The following is a 17,975-nucleotide window of genomic DNA, read 5'->3' as shown; positions in this document are numbered from 1 at the left end:
GTTTGAAATTTACTCAAGTTAAATTCCTGGTCATAATCTCTCCTAAATCAGCCTTCATAAATCCAGGAACGTTCAGAAACACGTTTGAAATCTCAGGGTATCAATGAGAACTGTGTCTTGATTTCTTTTATTCCTTGTTTTTAAAGTGAAAACTACAACCACAAGTTGCGAGGACATCCAGGGCCTATGTGAATACTGATGCTCTGAGATGACACCTGTTTAGAAGTGGCTTCCAAAACACTCCTCCCAGCCCTGGGCCGCCTCCCCTGACCCAGGGACAGGGTAGGGGCTGCAGGTGGTGTCTCCACACCCGGTTCCCCAGGGCACCTGGCACTGGGCTGTGAGGGGAGAAGCCGAGAGTGAACCTGTCCTTTTATTAACACTTCCCATCTTTGTTAAAAAGTCTTCTTAGAGAACCTTCATATCCAGGCAACACACAATAAATTTTTTTAAAAGGCATTACATCTAGTAAGTTAGGAATATATATATATATATATTTGAGTGAAATTTTTTCCATAAAAGTTATTGAATTATTGGATTCTTGGCATATTTCTATGAAAAGAAAAGGTATATATACAGGAATTTTGTGAAATTTTAATAAAGCATGAAATTTTGTTAATGTTATTTTACTTAAGTTAACTTCTTAGTTTTTAAATATAACCTTAGGTTTGCAAGATTATAATGCTAGACAAAATGTGAGTGACAGCCACAGAAAAGGTTTGTGTTATACCTTTTTTCCTGTCAGAGCAGAATTATTGTGACATTAAAAGGTTGAAATCACACACACAGGAATGAAGATACAGTCCCTTCTCTCCTGGGAGGGTGAAGTCCACGGCCGCCCTCTTGTGCAGGGCCAGGCTCCTGAGCAGTCAACCTTTCACATGTAAACCATGGCCACGTGTTCTATGCTCATTTTTATCTACTTTAAAGTAAAGAGTATATGAAAATACTAATCATGTTTACCAGTCACTTAAGTATATATAAATACTCTCTGCAGAACCAGAAAAGCACAGCCTCTCATTCATCCAAGGGCTGAAATAAACCATTGGGATTCTATTCCATGAGAATTTCAGGACTGAGTCCCTGTGAAGAGCCCCATTGTTCCCACAGACTCTTCAAGTATAAACTCCTGGCTGTGCAGCCAAAGCAACTCCATCTGGAAGCCAACCTGCCATTTTGACTCCTGCTGCACCTCCCCCACCCCCAGCAGACACACAGACTGTGCTCCTCCCTTGTTTTTAAGTGTCTCTGCACCAGATCTAGTGACAGAGCCTCGGGCACCTGAGAGTGCCCTACCCTTACTTTAAAGACCCCTTTTTTTCCCAGCTGGTAGGCTCACAGGTTCAGAGAAACAGCAGATAGTCTGGGGGTGGCAGTGGAAGGCACAGAGGAAATGCAAGTGGTCCTGTGACTGCCCAAAATGCACCTTGAGTGTGACTTCCATTAATGAACTGATGGAATGATGTCCGTCTCCTTCTCTGGTCTGTGGGGCCAAGGAAATCTTACATACACTGGACCTAGTCAATCAAAGCAGAAGTCGACTTCCAATGTGAAAACAAGAAGGCAGACTTCCTACATTCTGAAACTGGGGAACAGAGTAGTTTGGAGTCCTTGGGTCCTCATTACCTCCCTGTAGACACAGCAGATAGATACAGAGACCTCAAGATTTAAAACAACTAAGATACAAGCAAACTGATAGAAAGATAGATAGATAGATAGATAGATAGATAGATAGATAGATAGATAGATAGACAGATGGATAGAGGCTCCTAGAAGACCCTTTCTCTCTAGCTGAAGAACCTGGGAACCAGATGCCTAGCCAGAGAAAATCTTTGGGACTACACAGGCCCCATATCCTCCCACACTATCGAAGCCCTGACCTTCACCCCCATCCCCATCCAGAGACATCAGCCATAAGGGCCAGGGTGTTGGTCTCCATTCCCTCCCAGCACAAGTTGACAGTGTCCCTTTGCCACCAGGGGCAGTGTGGGTGATTCACTGGAAGGCTCACTTCCTCCCATTAGAGACTCAATAAGCCTTAGCTAGGTAGGGCCAGTTGAAGCTGGTTAGCACCCTAGCTCTCCCACTCATGACTCTCGTCACCCAGTGGTGACCTCAACTTCAACCTCACCCCTCAGCAAAAGACTGGATGATGGGGTACAGATCAGAACTAGTGTGTGCTCCTGCTCCACTTCTTATCCTGGCAGGAGCCAATGGGGAGCTAAGCCTTGACCACCCAATGGCATACAGAGCTTTGAGTATGTGATGGGAGGCAGGCCAGTGGGCCATGCAGAGGCCCCCAACCCTCCTTGTGTCAGTGCTGCCATGGAGGGACCCATTGAGGAGCTGGGAGCCCAACCCACTGAGCAGAGCAGCTCCCCTCCTCCCTGTGCTTCCCTCCCTGAGTCCACAGGGCCTGGCTGTAGGCTCGACACTCACCCTAACTTGAAGGGAAGAAACTGGTGACAGTCACTACCGCACTGACCCGAGGAAGGTGTCAGAGCACAGAGCTGGGGAGTCAGTGCTCCACCTTTGCTGGAGAAGAGAGAGCTGAACATCCACCCCCTAAACCTCTGTGCTACAGCTCAGCAGGCAGGCAGCCTGATGAAAGACAAAGGAAATGGGACACAGGGGCCCCTAATGCAATCTTCCAATATCCTGGAAATGGTAAGAGATAATACTGGTCACCTCTAGAACGAGGAAAATGAAAACTTGAACAAACCAAGAAAGTCTACTGTAACCAACACAGAAATGACTCAGATAATTAAATTATGTGACAAATTTCTTCAGCAATAGTCATAAAATCCATGTAACCAGCAAATACAGATATTCTTAGAATAAATGAAAAAGGACAGAAACTCAAATAGAAGGGGATATGGTAAAACGACACCAAGTGGAAATGTAGAACTAAAAAATACCAGAGATGAGCCCTGGCTGGCCTAGCTCAGTGGATTGAGCGCGGGCTGGGAACCAAAGTGTCCTAGGTTCGATTCCCAGCCAGGGTACCCGCCTGGGTTGCAGGCCATAACCCCCAGCAACCGCACATTGAAGTTTCTCTGTCTCTCTCTCTGTTTCCCTCCCTTCCCTCTCTAAAAATAAATTAAAAAAAAATACCACAGATGCAATTTTAAAACCAATGGAAGAATCGAGGATGCAAAAAGTTTATTGGTTATTTTGAATGTTTGTTAGTGTTTGTTGATTGATTGATTGTTGAAATGAAAACTGCGCTACAATTCCTACTGCACAGCTCCCACCACCATGAGTCATCTGTGAAGGACATCACCAGGGGGCGCTGTGGGTCTTCTCAGAGCTGCAATGCCTGAAATCAACCCAAATGGTTCTAACTCAAAGGGTCCAGTGCCCACATCCATGGCCTCAGTTAGAGGAGACAGCAGGTGCTTCCTCTCAAGGGGGAGACTCAGAGCACACAACAAGCCAGCCTCCTCCTGAGAGTAGAACTATAAACTGGGCCCAGCACCCAGAACTGGATTGTGCTGTGGGCTCCTTTTTGCATAATGCCACAGCAAACACACCCGTCACCTAGGGAGCTGAGGAGAAGATAAAGGGACAGCCAGAGAGCAGCCCCAGCCTGAGGTCAGGGGATTTGGAAAGTGTCCACCATGGCCTGGACTCTGGTCCTCCTGCTCCCCCTCCTCACCCTCTGCCCAGGTGCATATGGATATTAGCTATGAGCCTTTGGAGATCCCTCTGCTTTCCTTCCTTATTCCTGACATTGACTGTTTCTATTTCAGGTTCCAGGTCTCAGGCTGTGGTGATTCAGGAGGCCTCACCGCCTGTGTCCCTAGGGGGGACAGTTACTCTCACCTGTGCTTCCAGCACTGGAGCTGTCACCAGTGGTCACTATCCATACTGGTTCCAGCAGAAGTCTGGCCAAGTCCCCACCACACTGATTTATGATACAAGCGGTAAACTCTCCTGGACCCCTGCCCGGTTCTCAGGCTCCCTCCTTGGGGGCAAAGCTGCCCTGACTCTCTCAGGGGCCCAGCCCGAGGACGAGGCCGAGTACTACTGTGCTCTGCATATGGGTAGTAACACTTACACAGTGATGTGAACCCATGGGGAAGTGCAACAAAAACCTCTTCTTGTGCTCAGAGTGCCTCAGCTTTAGTGACAGAAGGAAAGAGAGAGAGTGGAAATGATCAGCACACCAAAGGGAGGTTCTCCAGTCACTCCTCTCACCTACCTACTCTGCGCTCCCACAGGCTGTGCCCATGTGTCCCATGTGACCTTGGTAGAATCGGCTTCCTCTCATCCCTTCTCCCTAGAACCATTATGGGGCGAGGTCTGAGTGCAGACACATTAACCATCAGAGAGACTCAGATCCCACACTACCCCTTGTAAGCCTGCTGACACACCTAGGCTGGCCGAGGAGGAATGGAAAATCACCGAGGGAAACTGCCTGCAGACCCTGCCCAGGACACACAGATGCCTGGCTAAGATTGGGGTCTGGGGTCTGCCTGTGTTCCATAACACGATGCAGCTTTAACTGGAGCCTGACAAGATGTATGAAGAACAAGGGTCAGCAGAAAGGGCACCCAGAATCCAGCTCTAGCCAATCAGATGCTGACACCCAAACCAGCAACCCTTCATGGGTTTTTTGTGTCTAAAAACCCTGCCCTAAGAACGATGGAGCAAGTCCCAACTTCCCTCAGTTGACTCCACTACCCCTCCTATTCCCTGCTGATAGACCCTGCTCCTTAGCTCGCTGCATCCACCTGGTTTCCTGAGTGACTGACACCTAACACCTGCCTGTATCCCAGGAGCTTTAAGGAATTATGGTCTCACCTATTAGTTTCAGCCTGTGGACCATGTGAATATTGTATTAGTATTTAAATGAGAGTGTCAATGGGAGCAGCAGGTGATTCTGTTTCCCTGGACTAGGCCTGCTGAGTGAGATCTGTGTGTTTGTGAGAAAAATCTGTGTTTTCACAAGCTCCCTGTAAAATGTTTCAGGAATGCTAAAGACTGAAATATACCTCCACTTCTATTATTATAAAATTATTCCTGAACACTTCTGTTTGAAATGTAGCCAAGTTAACATTCCAGGAGTCAACCTCTCCTAAATCAACCTTCATAAATCCTGGAACGTTCAGAAAGAGGTTTAAAATCTGAGTTCATTGCTGCAAACTGTGACTTGATTTCTCTGCTTCCTACTTTGCACGTTGAAAACTACAAGCGCAAGTTGAGTGGATTTCCCGGGGTTATGTGAATATTGATGCTCTGAGATGACACCTGTTTAGAAGTGGCTTCCAGAAACCTCCCAGCCCCTGGGCAGCTCCCCCTGGTGCAGGGACAGGTGAGGAACTGCAGGCGGTGTCTCCACACCAGGTTCCCTAGGCTGCCCAGTCCTGGGCCGTGAGGGTAAAAGCAGAGTATGAAATTGCTTGTTTATTTACTGTTCTCATCTTTGCTAAAAATCTGCTCAGGGAAACTTCATGTCAGAGTAACACAAAATAAATTTAAAAGTAAGAATGAAACCCCTGGCTGGTGTAGCTCAGTGGATTGAGTGCAGGGTTTGAAGCAAAGCATGGCAGGTTCGATTCCCAGTCAGGGCACATGCCTGGGTTGCAGGCCACGGCCCCCAACAACCACACATTGATGTTTCTCTCTCTCTTTCTTTCTCCCTCCCTTCCCTCTCTAAAAGTAAATAAATAAAATCTTTAAAAATTTTTTAAAAAATTAAAAAACAAGAAAGAATGATTATATGTAGTATATTAAAAATATGTATATTCATGGGTGCTTGTTTTATATGATGTTTATTGCATTTTGGCTTCCTGGAACTGGTTCTATGAATAGACAAAGGATATATTGGGAATTTCATGAAATTTAAATCAAACCTGCAGTTTAGTTCACATTATTTTACGAAAGTTAGCCTCTTAGGTTTTAAATATGACCCTAGTTTTTCAAAAATGTAATGTCACAAAAATGTGGATGAGAGTTTGGAAAGGCTGTCTATACTAACATTTTGTCTGTAAGTACCAAAGTCTTCCAAAATTAAACGTTTGAAATCACTCACACAGGAATGAAAATGTACTCCTTCTCTCCTGGGAGGGCGAAGTCCAAGGCCAACCCCTGGGGCAGGGCGAGGCTCCCGAGCAGACAGTCCACCTTTCACATGCAAACCTCTTCCCTGGGTGAGTTTGGCTAATCACGGAGATCACACATGGAGACGCCATGTCCGCGTGTCAGAAACCCAGACCGCCCGAGAGGGACACAGCATTTGTTGAAAGATGGGCATAGGTCATTACCTGGAAAATCAGTTTTCGTTGCTGTACCCCAATCTCACTTCTGGCAGAACCCCAATATCGGGGTGGCTTTCAGAGTCAAGCCAGCATTAAAGCCTGGCTTTCACCATCGCCTGATTGTTCCTCAGCCAGTGAGTGATCCCAGACCAGGGCACATTGGCTGAGCCCAGACACGACCTGCGGTCCCCGGGGAGCACACACTGGGGATGGGGTCGTGTCATGTGCAGATGGCACAGGTCCTGTGTTCTCCTGTGACCCCAAGGCACTGTGCACCATTCAGTGGCCCCAGAAGAGAGCACAGCAGTGAGAAAGACATTGTGTTTTCCCTGGACACTCTGTCACTTAGGGCCATACTGGTTACCTCTGCAGAATTCTTAACCCAGTAGGAAGGTTTCTGCTGAGGAAAGGACCCCACCACACAGTTTGCACCCTGATGCTGCCGCCTGTGAGTTCGCTCCTGGATCAGGAGGGTAACGTGTGGGTTGTGAATAAAACCGTGCACACGTTACTACCATTTCCTGACACAGGGAGCTCAGAATTATGGAGAGCTGTGTCAGGAGGGCTGAGAAGAGAGAAAACCCAGGCGGAGACTCCCGGGTCTCTGAGGGCAGGACCTGTGTCTGAGGAAAAGGCTCTGGTCGGGCCAGGGTCGAAGGAAGACAGAGCTTCTCCTGGACCCTGGGAGGGAGGTGGCTGCAGCCCCCTCTCTGGGCTTCCTGCTCTGCTGCCCCAGGGCTGCCTGCTTCAGGGCGGCCCAGACCTCAGGGTGGCCCTATGAACCTGGACAGATCAGCTGATGGGTGTCTGTGGGGGAGAGCGGTGAGCAGGAATGAGACAGTCCTGCAATTCTGACCCCTTAGGGAAGCTGGGATTGTCTTCTTTCTGGAGATCACACTCTGATGAGCGCCTGATGCCCAGGCGCTGGGAGACCTGCCCCATGAAGGGCCCGGCTCTCAGGCTCTGGCTCCCCTCCTCCCGTGTGTCCCCGAGGCCGGTTCTACTTTTCACTCTGGTTTGTGCTGTTATTGTTTGTGTTGTTGGGATGGTTTGTGATAATTAGTAGTTGGTTCAGCCTAGACCTCATAAACCCGGTACCCCCTAAATCCGTGGAGTTCCAACAACTGAGGTAGATCAGGGCTAATGCAGACTGGAGATGGGAACATGAGGGATTGGAAATTCCATAGCGGGGGAAGAGCCTGTAGAAAGAGGCAGAGTTCCAATCAGAGGAACATGATTTGTGTCAATCAATTGATAACCATGACCGATATGAAATGAGAATCATTTCAGGAAAAAAGTTAAAAAATTATGCAAACTCACTTCAACACCTCAATGGTCAGAGGCAGTGTCAGCATCGCAGTCAAGGGAAAATGAGGACTTGAGGGAGGAACAGAGAACACAAGACGTTCGTCCCTGACACTGTGGGGTTCTCATGGCAGAGGCGGGACTAAAGGGCAAGACGTGTCCCTGGGGGTGGGGAAATCTAACAGGCGCCTGTGCAACATCTACAGAAACAATCATAGAACAACAGCCAAGCATTTCAGCCTGCAAGCATCGCCCAAGTAGATTTATTACCAGGTAGGAACTAAAAGGGCTTTCTAGAAATAGTTAAGCATCCAATTTTGCTCAAAATGGTCATGTACCAGAAATTCACCCAGGGGCCAGACACAAGGAAACTCAACTAGCAGGTAACCTTTTAAAATCTGGTAACACAGCATTTCATTGTGCTGTCTGAGGATCATTAGTGACCTGGGAAAATAATGACTCAACCCAAACATCAAGAGGGGACCTGCTCATTCCACTGTCCTGGGTGGTGACATCAGAAAGACCCAACTGCAATCATCACAGCTTTCCCAGGAGAGCTGGGGGTGTGAGATGAGCTGGAAGATGTGCCTTCTGAGACCAGCAGGGGGCACTGGTGGACTGGGCCTGAGAGCTCAGGGCTCTGAGCCAGAAAGACTCTACTGGCCCTTGCACACTTGGGCAGACAGTGTGCACTCCTCAGGGAAGTGTGACTGTCCTGCACCTGGGCCCAGGAGCCATGTGAGCACTCAGCTCTGACTTAATCACGTGCCTCACATCTCACCCTCCTACCCTCATGGATTCAATTGCCCAGGCCTGAATGACAGGTCACCAGAGATAAACAGTTGCACACACAATAGAAATCTTGAACCTGGAACGTGACCTACGATGGTACCTGGGCATAGGGTAGGGGACACCTGAGGAGGAATTTTCTCCATGCCAACAATCGGGCCTCCATAGCCTGGACCCTTCTCGGCACCTCCTCACTCATTACTGATCCAGTAATTCCCTCCCAGGGACCCTGAGAAGATGTGTGGGGAGGGGCATTGGCACTGCCTTTTCCTGCTGCCATCGGGGAGCAGCTGGTGGGTTGTCCCCTTTCTTCTGCCAACTTCCAGCCCTGCTTCTGGCCCTGGATGAGAGGGTGCTCTCTCTGCCAGAAAGCGTGAGAGAGATGGAGAGAGAATGTAGCCTAAGTAATATTTTCATTCTAGCAAATCAAAAGAGCCAAACACAACAAGCACAGTTGCATATGGGAAAAATACAAAAAAATATTTATACTCATAGTTAATAGTTGCACAAATGGCTCTATGTACGAACAAAAGGAATCCAAGTCTTATCAACACAAATTCTCCTGACTCTCTGGGAGGATCTGGGAGGAGGTTAGGTCGTGTGCAGTCTCTGAATGATGACGGACCTGCAATTGTGGGGGTAGCAGATGTGTAGAAGCCGTGGTCAGCCTGCAGGCATGAGGGATCTCTCTGAGAAGACTCCCCCCAGTGCCCACCCTGCTCCCCACCCCATCCTCCCCAGCCTCCAGTCAGGCAGGGTTACTCAGCATCCACAGGGGACGCCTCTCTGTCTCCTTCACATGTGGGAGGGGCTCCTGAGGCCTTGGGTGCATCTCCCTTTTCCAGCCTGTCAACCCTCCACCCCACACTGTCTCCTAATCCCCAAACAGGTCTGCTGCACGGGAAACATTTATGCAACCTGCGGGGCCTGGAGAAGCCTGAGACAGCTGCAGGGCTGGACCTCTCCTCAGGGACCCTCAGGGACCTGCTGCTAACATGACCCCAGTGTGTTCCTGCTACAAAACGTAGTGCGTGCGTCCTTATCTGCCTTCAGGCCGGCTGTTGTTCTACTCACCCCTGAGTTCTCAGTTACTCCAGCATTTCGGAGGGATTATGGAGACTGGCAGTGTGCACTTTTGCTTTCTCATTCTTTCTTTTTCTTGACAGTTAATATTCCTCATCTCCAAATTTGATAGGTATTGAAATTTCTGTATTTCTGTCCATTATCAGTTACATGTTTATATGACAGAATAATCATTTGCTATGAGTTTTTCTACGCCATGAACTCTCAAACTCATGAGAAAAGAAAGGATTTATCATCAACTTTATAAACATAGATGACTTGTTAGTGATTCCAATGGAAATACCACAAGCCACAGTTTTATTTCACACCCTGAGGGACGCCCTCGTGTGTATTTCTCATCTGCAGTCACCGGAGCCACATCGTCCCCCTGCTCATCCCCTGACCTCCCAAACCCCTGTCCACCCTCCCTGCTCCTTCGGCTTCACAGCAGGACGTGAAGGGAAGGGAGATTTAAATCTTCTATCACGTGCACACCCAGGGGCTGACACACAGCGCTGTTCTCATCACAGATAACGAATTACATGTTCCTACTACCTTTTCAGACACTAATAGGATCTCATAATTTCACGGAGACACTTGATACAATAGGTAGTTTATACAGCAAAGCAGAGGAGACATCCATGCCTGATGCATCCATGCATCAGTCTGTGTCAGAACCCCCACCCCTTCCACTGACCACGGCTACTGGGGCACGCCCTGGATGAAGTCATGGGGACGCCCCTGTCCCTTCACAGCTCAGACACAGGCTCTGGGAAGTCTCAGAGGACTCGCAGCTGGGCAGAGGAGTGACCGCTAAGATCCTCCAAAGAAGACGAGGAAGGATGACCCTGAGGAGGGAAGAATGTTCCCAGACACAGGGTGGGGTGGGGATGGTCTAGAACGGATCGCTGGGGGCAGGAGGGGAGAACACGGCCATCTCAACTGTGAACCTCAGATTCTCTGGGAATGAAATTTAGGATTCAGGTCATCAGGAATATGGAGGACAGATTTGGTGACACATATCAGTTCCCTCATTGAGTTTCTCTGTCACTGTGCAGTCAGTGGTCAGTGTGAAGCCCAGGCTCCCGACTCTTTCCAAATCTCCCCAGGGGACATCAGGGTGACACTGGGGCAGGAAGAGAGAGGAAGCTGAGTGGCATGAAGCACCTTCTCCACCTAATGGGCCTGGGAGGCATGAAAAGCCCCAAGGACACCACCCTCCAGCCCAGGAGCCCGTGGGGGCCGTGTCCTGTGAGCATCCCCACCATGGCCTGGAAGGTGCTCCTGCTCGTGCTTCTCGCTTACAGCTCAGCTCAAAGGAGGGAACTCTGCATTCTTGGGGGACACAACAAAGCAGGGTCTCGGGTGATCATGTTTGTCATAACAATACCCATGTCTTTCTTGTTGGTTTTCAGTGTGGATTCTCAGACTGGGGTCACCCAGGAGCCATCATTGTCTGTGTCTCCAGTAGGGACAGTCACACTCACCTGTGGTGCTAGCTCTGGGTCAGTCTCTAGTGGTAACTACGCCAGATGGTTTCAGCAGACCCCAAGCCAGGCTCCCCCCACGCTCATCAACAACATAAACACTGGCTCCCTGGGGTCCCTGAGCATTTCTCCAGATCTATCCCTGGGATCAAAGCCATCCTTACCATCACAGGGGCCCAGTCTGAGAACAAGAGGTCTATTGCTGTGGAGTACCTCACAGTAGCAGTTATTTTACACAGTGTTCCCTTACACAGAGTAGTGGAACTAACACCTCCCTGGGCTCCTCCTTCCGGGGAAGCTCACCTCTGCTCTGAGTGAATCCAAGCCTAATGCGGGGCTCACATCTGTTGTCTCTACTGCATACGGGACCTGAGCTTCCTTGTAACAGCCATGTCGCCTTCCCCCATCTCTCACTGAGACTCACCATCGCCATTATGTCTCACCTGTTCCTCTCCCAGAGGCAGAGAGCTCTTCTCAGGGAGGAAACCTCCCAGTGGAGATGCTGCAGGTGTGGACAGTGGTTGGTACCGGCCGTGCCCAGCTCTGAGTCCTGGGAACAATTGGTGATGTTTCTTCTCTAAATGCTTTAATCAGGATTTTGAGGTACAAAAGCAGCATGCAGAAGTGAACGGCAATGTACACACTAGCAGTAAACCATCAATAATTAAAAAGAAAACAAAAATTAACAATACAAGTGCAAAGGCATTTATAATGGGCCTGCTTGGGGGGCTTAGTTGGTTGGAGCATCAGCCCACATGGAGAAAGGCAGCGGGGTGATCCTGGGCAGGGGACACACTGAGGGCACAGGCTTGTCCTCAGTTGGGAGCTTATGGCAGAATACTGGCTGACGTTACTCACATTGATCTCAATCTCTCTCTATGTCTCCCTCTATTTTCCTCATTGTCTAAAATAAACAATCATTTCACTGTGTGAGGACTTTTTAAAAAAACAAAATAAAATAAAAAATGTATGATGGCATCCAAATTAAGAAACACTGAAACACAACTCTAAAAAACTGAAGGTTCTGTAAAAATGAGAGGTACTGACTATCCTGAGATACATGGAGGCCAGAATAAATGAACACACATCTAGTTTATGGTCAGACACTCACTATCAGCCATCCCCATACATATTTACACATTCACGGGACAACTGGAGAGACATCCACCTGCAATGAAAGAACAGGTAGGACATCTCAGCAAAGAAGTAGAAACCATAAGAAAACCATAAAGGACATTGGAGCCCTGGGAAAACATTGTTCCATGTCCACGTGGCCTGCCTGCAGCTGAGGGAAGAGAGGCATATGGAGCTGGTTTGATGTGAAGACACCAAACCTGGGCTCAAATTAGAGCCCCTCCCTCCTTTCCAGTCCCTAAGCTTAAGGCTGCCTGAGCACCCTGGGTCCCTGGGACACAGTAAAAGGTGTTGAGATGCCAGGTGAGGACACAGGTGTGGCAGGAACTCCAGGCACAGAGTGGTCCAGACCCCTGGCTGGGTACCTGCACCTTCAGGAGTGAGGTCAAGGATAGTAGGGTTTATCCAAGGGAAAAGGTGGGACCAGAGTTCAGGAGATCTCTTAATAAGATAGGAGAGGATGGGGGATTGTCTGCCTTGGCTGGGGAATTGCCAATCCTCCTCCAGGGTAAAGTGGGTCCGTGGATGAGACACTCTGACAGCAGACACTGCTCAGGGCCCTGAGGACTCCTGGGAGTGGATCATTGTGTCCACAGGCACTGACTGTGCCCCGCCACACCCTCCTGCAGCTCTCCAAAAGTCCAGGGTGGGGACTGGGTAGAGGGGCAGCAAGAGTGGGTGCTCTCCAATCTGTTCCAGTGTCACACCCCCTGTGAAGCTCTCAATGAGCCCAGAGATGAGGTCACCTTCTCCTGAACAGGGAGCTCCAGACCCACAGGAGGTGCCATGGCAAAGGTCCCCATGGCCCCAAGGCAGGACCCCAGCTTTCCTACCTGGGACAGCACAGAAGCACCTTCCAGGGGGTCCAACTTGACGATCCTGATCCAGGTCTGCGACCAGAACCTGTGTGATCACCTCTGGGCTCCAGTCTGAGGCTCAGGCTGCACTTCATCATTGGAGAAACAGTCACAACCCCAATGCCACAAAGAGCTCCTTCTCCATGTGGACACATGGTCAAATCCGCACTCTTCTCTCCTGTCTGACCCATTGCTCCCCTGTCCCTGCCCATGAGCAACATCAGCTCAGTTTTGGGCTTGTGCTGTCCCTTGTGCTACTAAAACCAGAGCAGCCAGGCCTCGACTCAGTCCATCCTTAGAAAGTAAGTGGAAACATCTGCTTTGGAGTCACTCGTCTCCGAACTCAAAATTCTTTTATACCGAAAAGCAAAATACCTGCCGAGTGGCTGGGTGGGGAGGAGGACAGAAGTGCATCGTGTGTGACTGAGAGAACCAGGTGGCCCATGCCCAGGGCCCTGTGTGTCCCCTGGTGCCAGCCTGGGCTCCCCTGATAGCTCCCTGAGCTCTGAGACCTTACAGAACCTGGGTCTCCCTGTCCCCTGAGATCAGACCTCTGCAGGGCCCCTGCATCCCCGGGGCTGGACAAAGCCTCCCATGGAGGAGAGGCTCTCAGACCCCTGAGTGCTCACTGTCCCAACTCAGTGTCAGGACTTCCAATGCATTTCCCTCTCTAGTAGTTTGGGTAGAGGGATGTCTGATAAATGTCAGTCATTTGAGCATGGATTATATAAACTTCAGCCTCATTTGCAGACAAAAACTTGATTCTCTGTTTCATAATAGCTTTTGCACGGCAAAAAAAAGTAATTAGACTCTAATGTCTCAAATGTATTAGACAGTCCCAAGAAAGTAATGCATCACCAGGCTGACAAAAGGCCAAAGGAAACCCAGAGCAGTAAGGAGGAGAAGAACACACGATTCCAGACAACGATGAGTCTCATGCACAGACAGGAATCACAGCCACAGCCTGTGCAATGGGGGATGGGGACCAACAGGAGACCCTCCCCACAGCAACAGCAGGGACATAAGTTAACCTGTAAGAATGAGCAGTGCACAGGTGTTCCCAGGTGGCCCTGAAATATCTAGTAACAAGTTCTGTGATCCATGTCCTGTATTTAACTCTTCAGATGTCATTAGGGATGTGAAAAATCAGTGTCTGGGCCCAATCCACAGTGCAGGGACCTACTCAAGGGACTGTCTTAGTCAGTGACAGCAGATAACATCCAAGTGCAAAAGTCATCCAACCCTGCAGGACTGAGAGGATCAGGAGGCCTGGAGCATGTGGGCTGTGAAGATAGCAGGGGGTGCTGTTGACTGGACCTGGGAGGACTCAGTTCTGGGACAAGACAACTAGGATAACAGTTTTATGAACCTTGCCCACTCAAGGAAGCAGTGTCCTCACAGTGTGTGACAAGCTCTGTGTTCCACGTCCTGTATTTAACTCTTCAGATGTCATTAGGGATGTGAAAAATCAGTGTCCCTTGGGGACCCTGCCATCACCAGGGTCCCCAAGAGCTACATGAGTCCTGAGGTCTGACTCACACCCTTGCTTCACATTCATCTACCCATTCAAGGAGTTTTTCCCCCTGATGTGCAGACAAACAGGGTTAGGTGGAAATACACACAGAGGAAGCTAATCTGCATGAAGAAACTCGGCCCATCAGTCGCTGGAGACAGACGAAATATCCTTGGGGATGGGAAAGTCTCAGCTCCTACAACAAGGCCTGAGCAGGAAAAGTCCTGGGGCTTCCCCATCATGGTCCAGATCCCTCTGCTCCTCACTCTCCTCACTCCCTGATTAGGTGACAGAGGTCACTCTGCTCATTCAGTGCCTGAGTAGCTCTATCTTCCCTAGTCAGTGTGAGGTCCCAGCATTTCCTCTTTCCACATCACCCAAGGGACATGAGGATGACACTATGGCACCAAGAGAGGAAGCTGATTTGCATAAAGCAGCTCTTCCTCCTAATGGGTCTGGGAGGCATGAAAAGGCCCCAAGGACACCACCTTCTACCTCAGGAGCCTGAGGAGGCCGTGTCCTGTGAGCGTCCCCACAATGGCCTGGAAGGTGCTCCTGCTTGGGCTCCTTGCTTACAGCTCAGGTCAAAGGAGGGAACTCTGCATTCTTGGGGGACACAACAAAGCAGGGCTCAGGGGTGATCTTGTCGCCTATAATAAAACCTTGTCTTTTCTGTTGGTTTTAGGTGTGGATTCTCAGACTGTGGTCACCCAGGAGCCGTCACTGTCTGTGTCTCCAGGAGGGACAGTCACATTCACCTGTGGCTTTAGCTCTGGCTCAGTCTCTACTAGTTACTACCCTGGCTGGTACCAGCAGACCTCAGGCAAGGCTCCCCAAACACTTATCCATGCGACAAGCTACCGGATCTCTGGGGTCTCTGAGCGCTTCTCCGGATCCATCTCTGGGAACAAAGCCATCCTCACCATCAACGAGGCCCAGCCTGAGGACGAGGCCGACTATCTCTGTAGTCTATACATGGGTGGTGGCATCTACACAGTGATGTGACCCCATGGGGAAGTGCAACCAAAACCCCTTCTTGTGCCCAAAATGGCTCAGCTTTAGTGACAAGGAAAGAGACAGGGTGGAAATGGTCAGCACATCAAGGGAAGGGGTTCCAGGCCCCATTTCCACATCCAGTGGCTCCTGTGCATGTGCCTCCTCCAGTCTCCCCCAGGGTGTGCCCATGTGTCCCATGTGACCCTGGCACAATGGGCTTCCTCTGGTCCCCTCTGCCTAGATCCATGATGGGATGAGGGCTGAGTGCAGACACATTAACCATCAGACAGACCCACAGCCCCCACTGCCCCTTGTAGTCCTGCCTGTGTTCCAGGAGCTTTAACAAGATGTACTCTCATGTATTGATTTCACCCTGTAGACGTTGTGAATGTTTTATTTAGCATTTCAGTGAGAATGTCCCAGGGAGCTTGCAGGTTGTACTGGTCCACTCTAGGCCTCCTGTGTCAGAGCTGTGTGTTTGTGAGCAAAATCTGTATTTTAACAAGTCACTTACACTTTTTTATGAACACTAAAGTTTGAAAACTGCCTCTACCTCTATAATTATAAAAGCATTCTTGGACATTTCTCTTTGATATTTAATATAGTTAAAATCGAGGTCACAATGTCTCCTAAATCAATCTTTGTATCCAGGAACCTTTAGAAACAGATTTAAAATCTCTGATCATCAATGAAAACTGTGACTTGATTTCTTTTATTCCTTCTTTTCAAATTGAAAACTACAGCCAGAAGTTGAGAGGATTTCCATGACTTACATGAATACTGATGCTCTGAGGTGACTCCAGTTTAGAAGTGGCTTCCAGAAACACTCCTCCCAGCCCTGGGCTGCCTCCCCGGTGCAGGGACAGGGGAGGGGCTGCAGGCAGTGTCTCCACACCAGGTTCCCCAGGGCACCCCGCACTGGGCCGTGAGGGGAGAAGCAGTGAGTGAACCTGTCCTGTTATTAACACTTCCCATCTTTATTAAGAACATCTTACAAAAACGTTGTATCAAGGCTACACAAAATACAAGAATAAAGCATCATATCTAGTATGTTGGGAATATGTATACTGGTTGTGCTCATTTTCTGTGATGTTTATTGCATTACTGGATTCCTGGGCTGGTTCTATGAACAGAAAAAAGGTACATTGGGTATTTCATGAAATTGAAATCCAACCTGCAGTTTAGTTACTATTATTTTACGAAAGTTATCTTCTTAGGGTTTAAACACAACCCTAGTAATGCCAGAATGTAATGCCAGAGAAAATGTGAATGGAAGTTATGCAAAGACTTATTTATACTAACTTTCTTCTGGGAGAGCTGCAAGGGCAGCAGCCCTGTGAGGACAGTGGTGGCCCCAAGGCTGGACTCGTCAGTGGTGAGTCACTGGGGAGCGCAGGTGACAGGGTGTCCCATGCAGTTGGGCTCCAAATGGCTGAGAATAATCCTTTTCGGTTCCATCTACATCATGTGGAAGTGTGGAAAATGAATTTTACACTCAGAATCCCAGCCTGCTGTGAAGAGGTGACAAGGAGCTACACGCAGACGTGATCAAGTTACAGACCAGGGGTTTCCACAGTGAGGCCCACGGGCCAAATGTGCCCCAGGATGGCTGTGAATGGGGCCCAAAACAAAATCATAAATTTACCAAAAACTTTAGGAGATTTTTGTGATTATGTGTCACAATGTCACATAAAATCAACGTGTGTTCACTCTCACTATACATATGCATGCGTGGCTTCAGTTACCATTGCCAGATGATTGTAGAAGGTCATGAAAAGAGCCACTGCATAATAGGGTTACAATGTGAGGACCGTGTTGCTTATCTGCAGCACTGGATAACAAGTAAAGTATGCACGAACCCTTTTTTGCTGATCAGTTGTCTTTAGTGTTTGTGTATTTATGGGTGGCCCTAGACTACTCTTCTTCTTCCAGTGTGGCCCCGAGACACCAGAAGGTGAACAGCCCCCTTCACAGGTATCACAGGAACACGCTCCTCGTGGGACAGCACAGGGACTCGCAGGACCATCACTGCCCTTCATTCCCACTCACTGGGACTCACCTGAACTGTCACTTTTTCACGGGAAGAACAGATGGCTACCTGCTACTGAGTTACAGTGCTGAGGCTTGGGGTTTTGCGTACTGGGGCACACAAAGGTTCTTGGGGTGCACTTACGCACTGCAGGGGCTACTTGTCTCCAGTTGAAGAACAGAGCTACCTCTGACACTATAGGGGGGAGGGGCAGCATGAGCAGCCACTGGACAGGGCAGGCAGGGGACTCAGGGCTGACTCTGGACACAGTTAACAATGCTGGAGGTGTCATTGTGGGTCAGGACCCTGGTGGCAGCCCCGGCTCTGGGGGCAGGGAAATAAAAACCGATGGAAAAAGAGGAGAGCAGCACAAACACAGGATTCTGTGTCTGTGCAGGGAAGGGTGTCCAGTCTCTGTTATCTGCCTCCACACCTGCTCATCCACATCCTTTGTCACCCCCACTGCCTCCTCCCAGGGCAGGGTTCCAGGGGGTGGGCTCTCTGCTGGTCACATGGCTTCAGGAGGCCGCACTCCCTCCA

The 17,975-nt window shown here is 49.3% G+C and overlaps 1 gene segment (V, D, J or C); it reads left to right on the top strand.

Annotated features, from left to right (window-relative positions):
- Nucleotides 1–14,910: 14,910 nt before the first annotated feature.
- LOC123810833 lies at nt 14,911–15,415 on the top strand. The segment is given in 2 exon segments: nt 14,911–14,993; nt 15,096–15,415. Coding segments are annotated over 2 exon segments (366 nt in total).
- Nucleotides 15,416–17,975: the final 2,560 nt, after the last annotated feature.

The sequence above is a fragment of the Phyllostomus hastatus genome, unplaced genomic scaffold, assembly GCF_019186645.2.
Source record: "Phyllostomus hastatus isolate PE091 unplaced genomic scaffold, TTU_PhHast_1.1 phas_scaffold_760, whole genome shotgun sequence".
Classification (NCBI taxonomy): domain Eukaryota; kingdom Metazoa; phylum Chordata; class Mammalia; order Chiroptera; family Phyllostomidae; genus Phyllostomus; species Phyllostomus hastatus.
The sequence above is the reverse complement of the archived record's forward strand: the minus strand, read 5'-3'. Positions and strand labels throughout refer to the sequence as shown.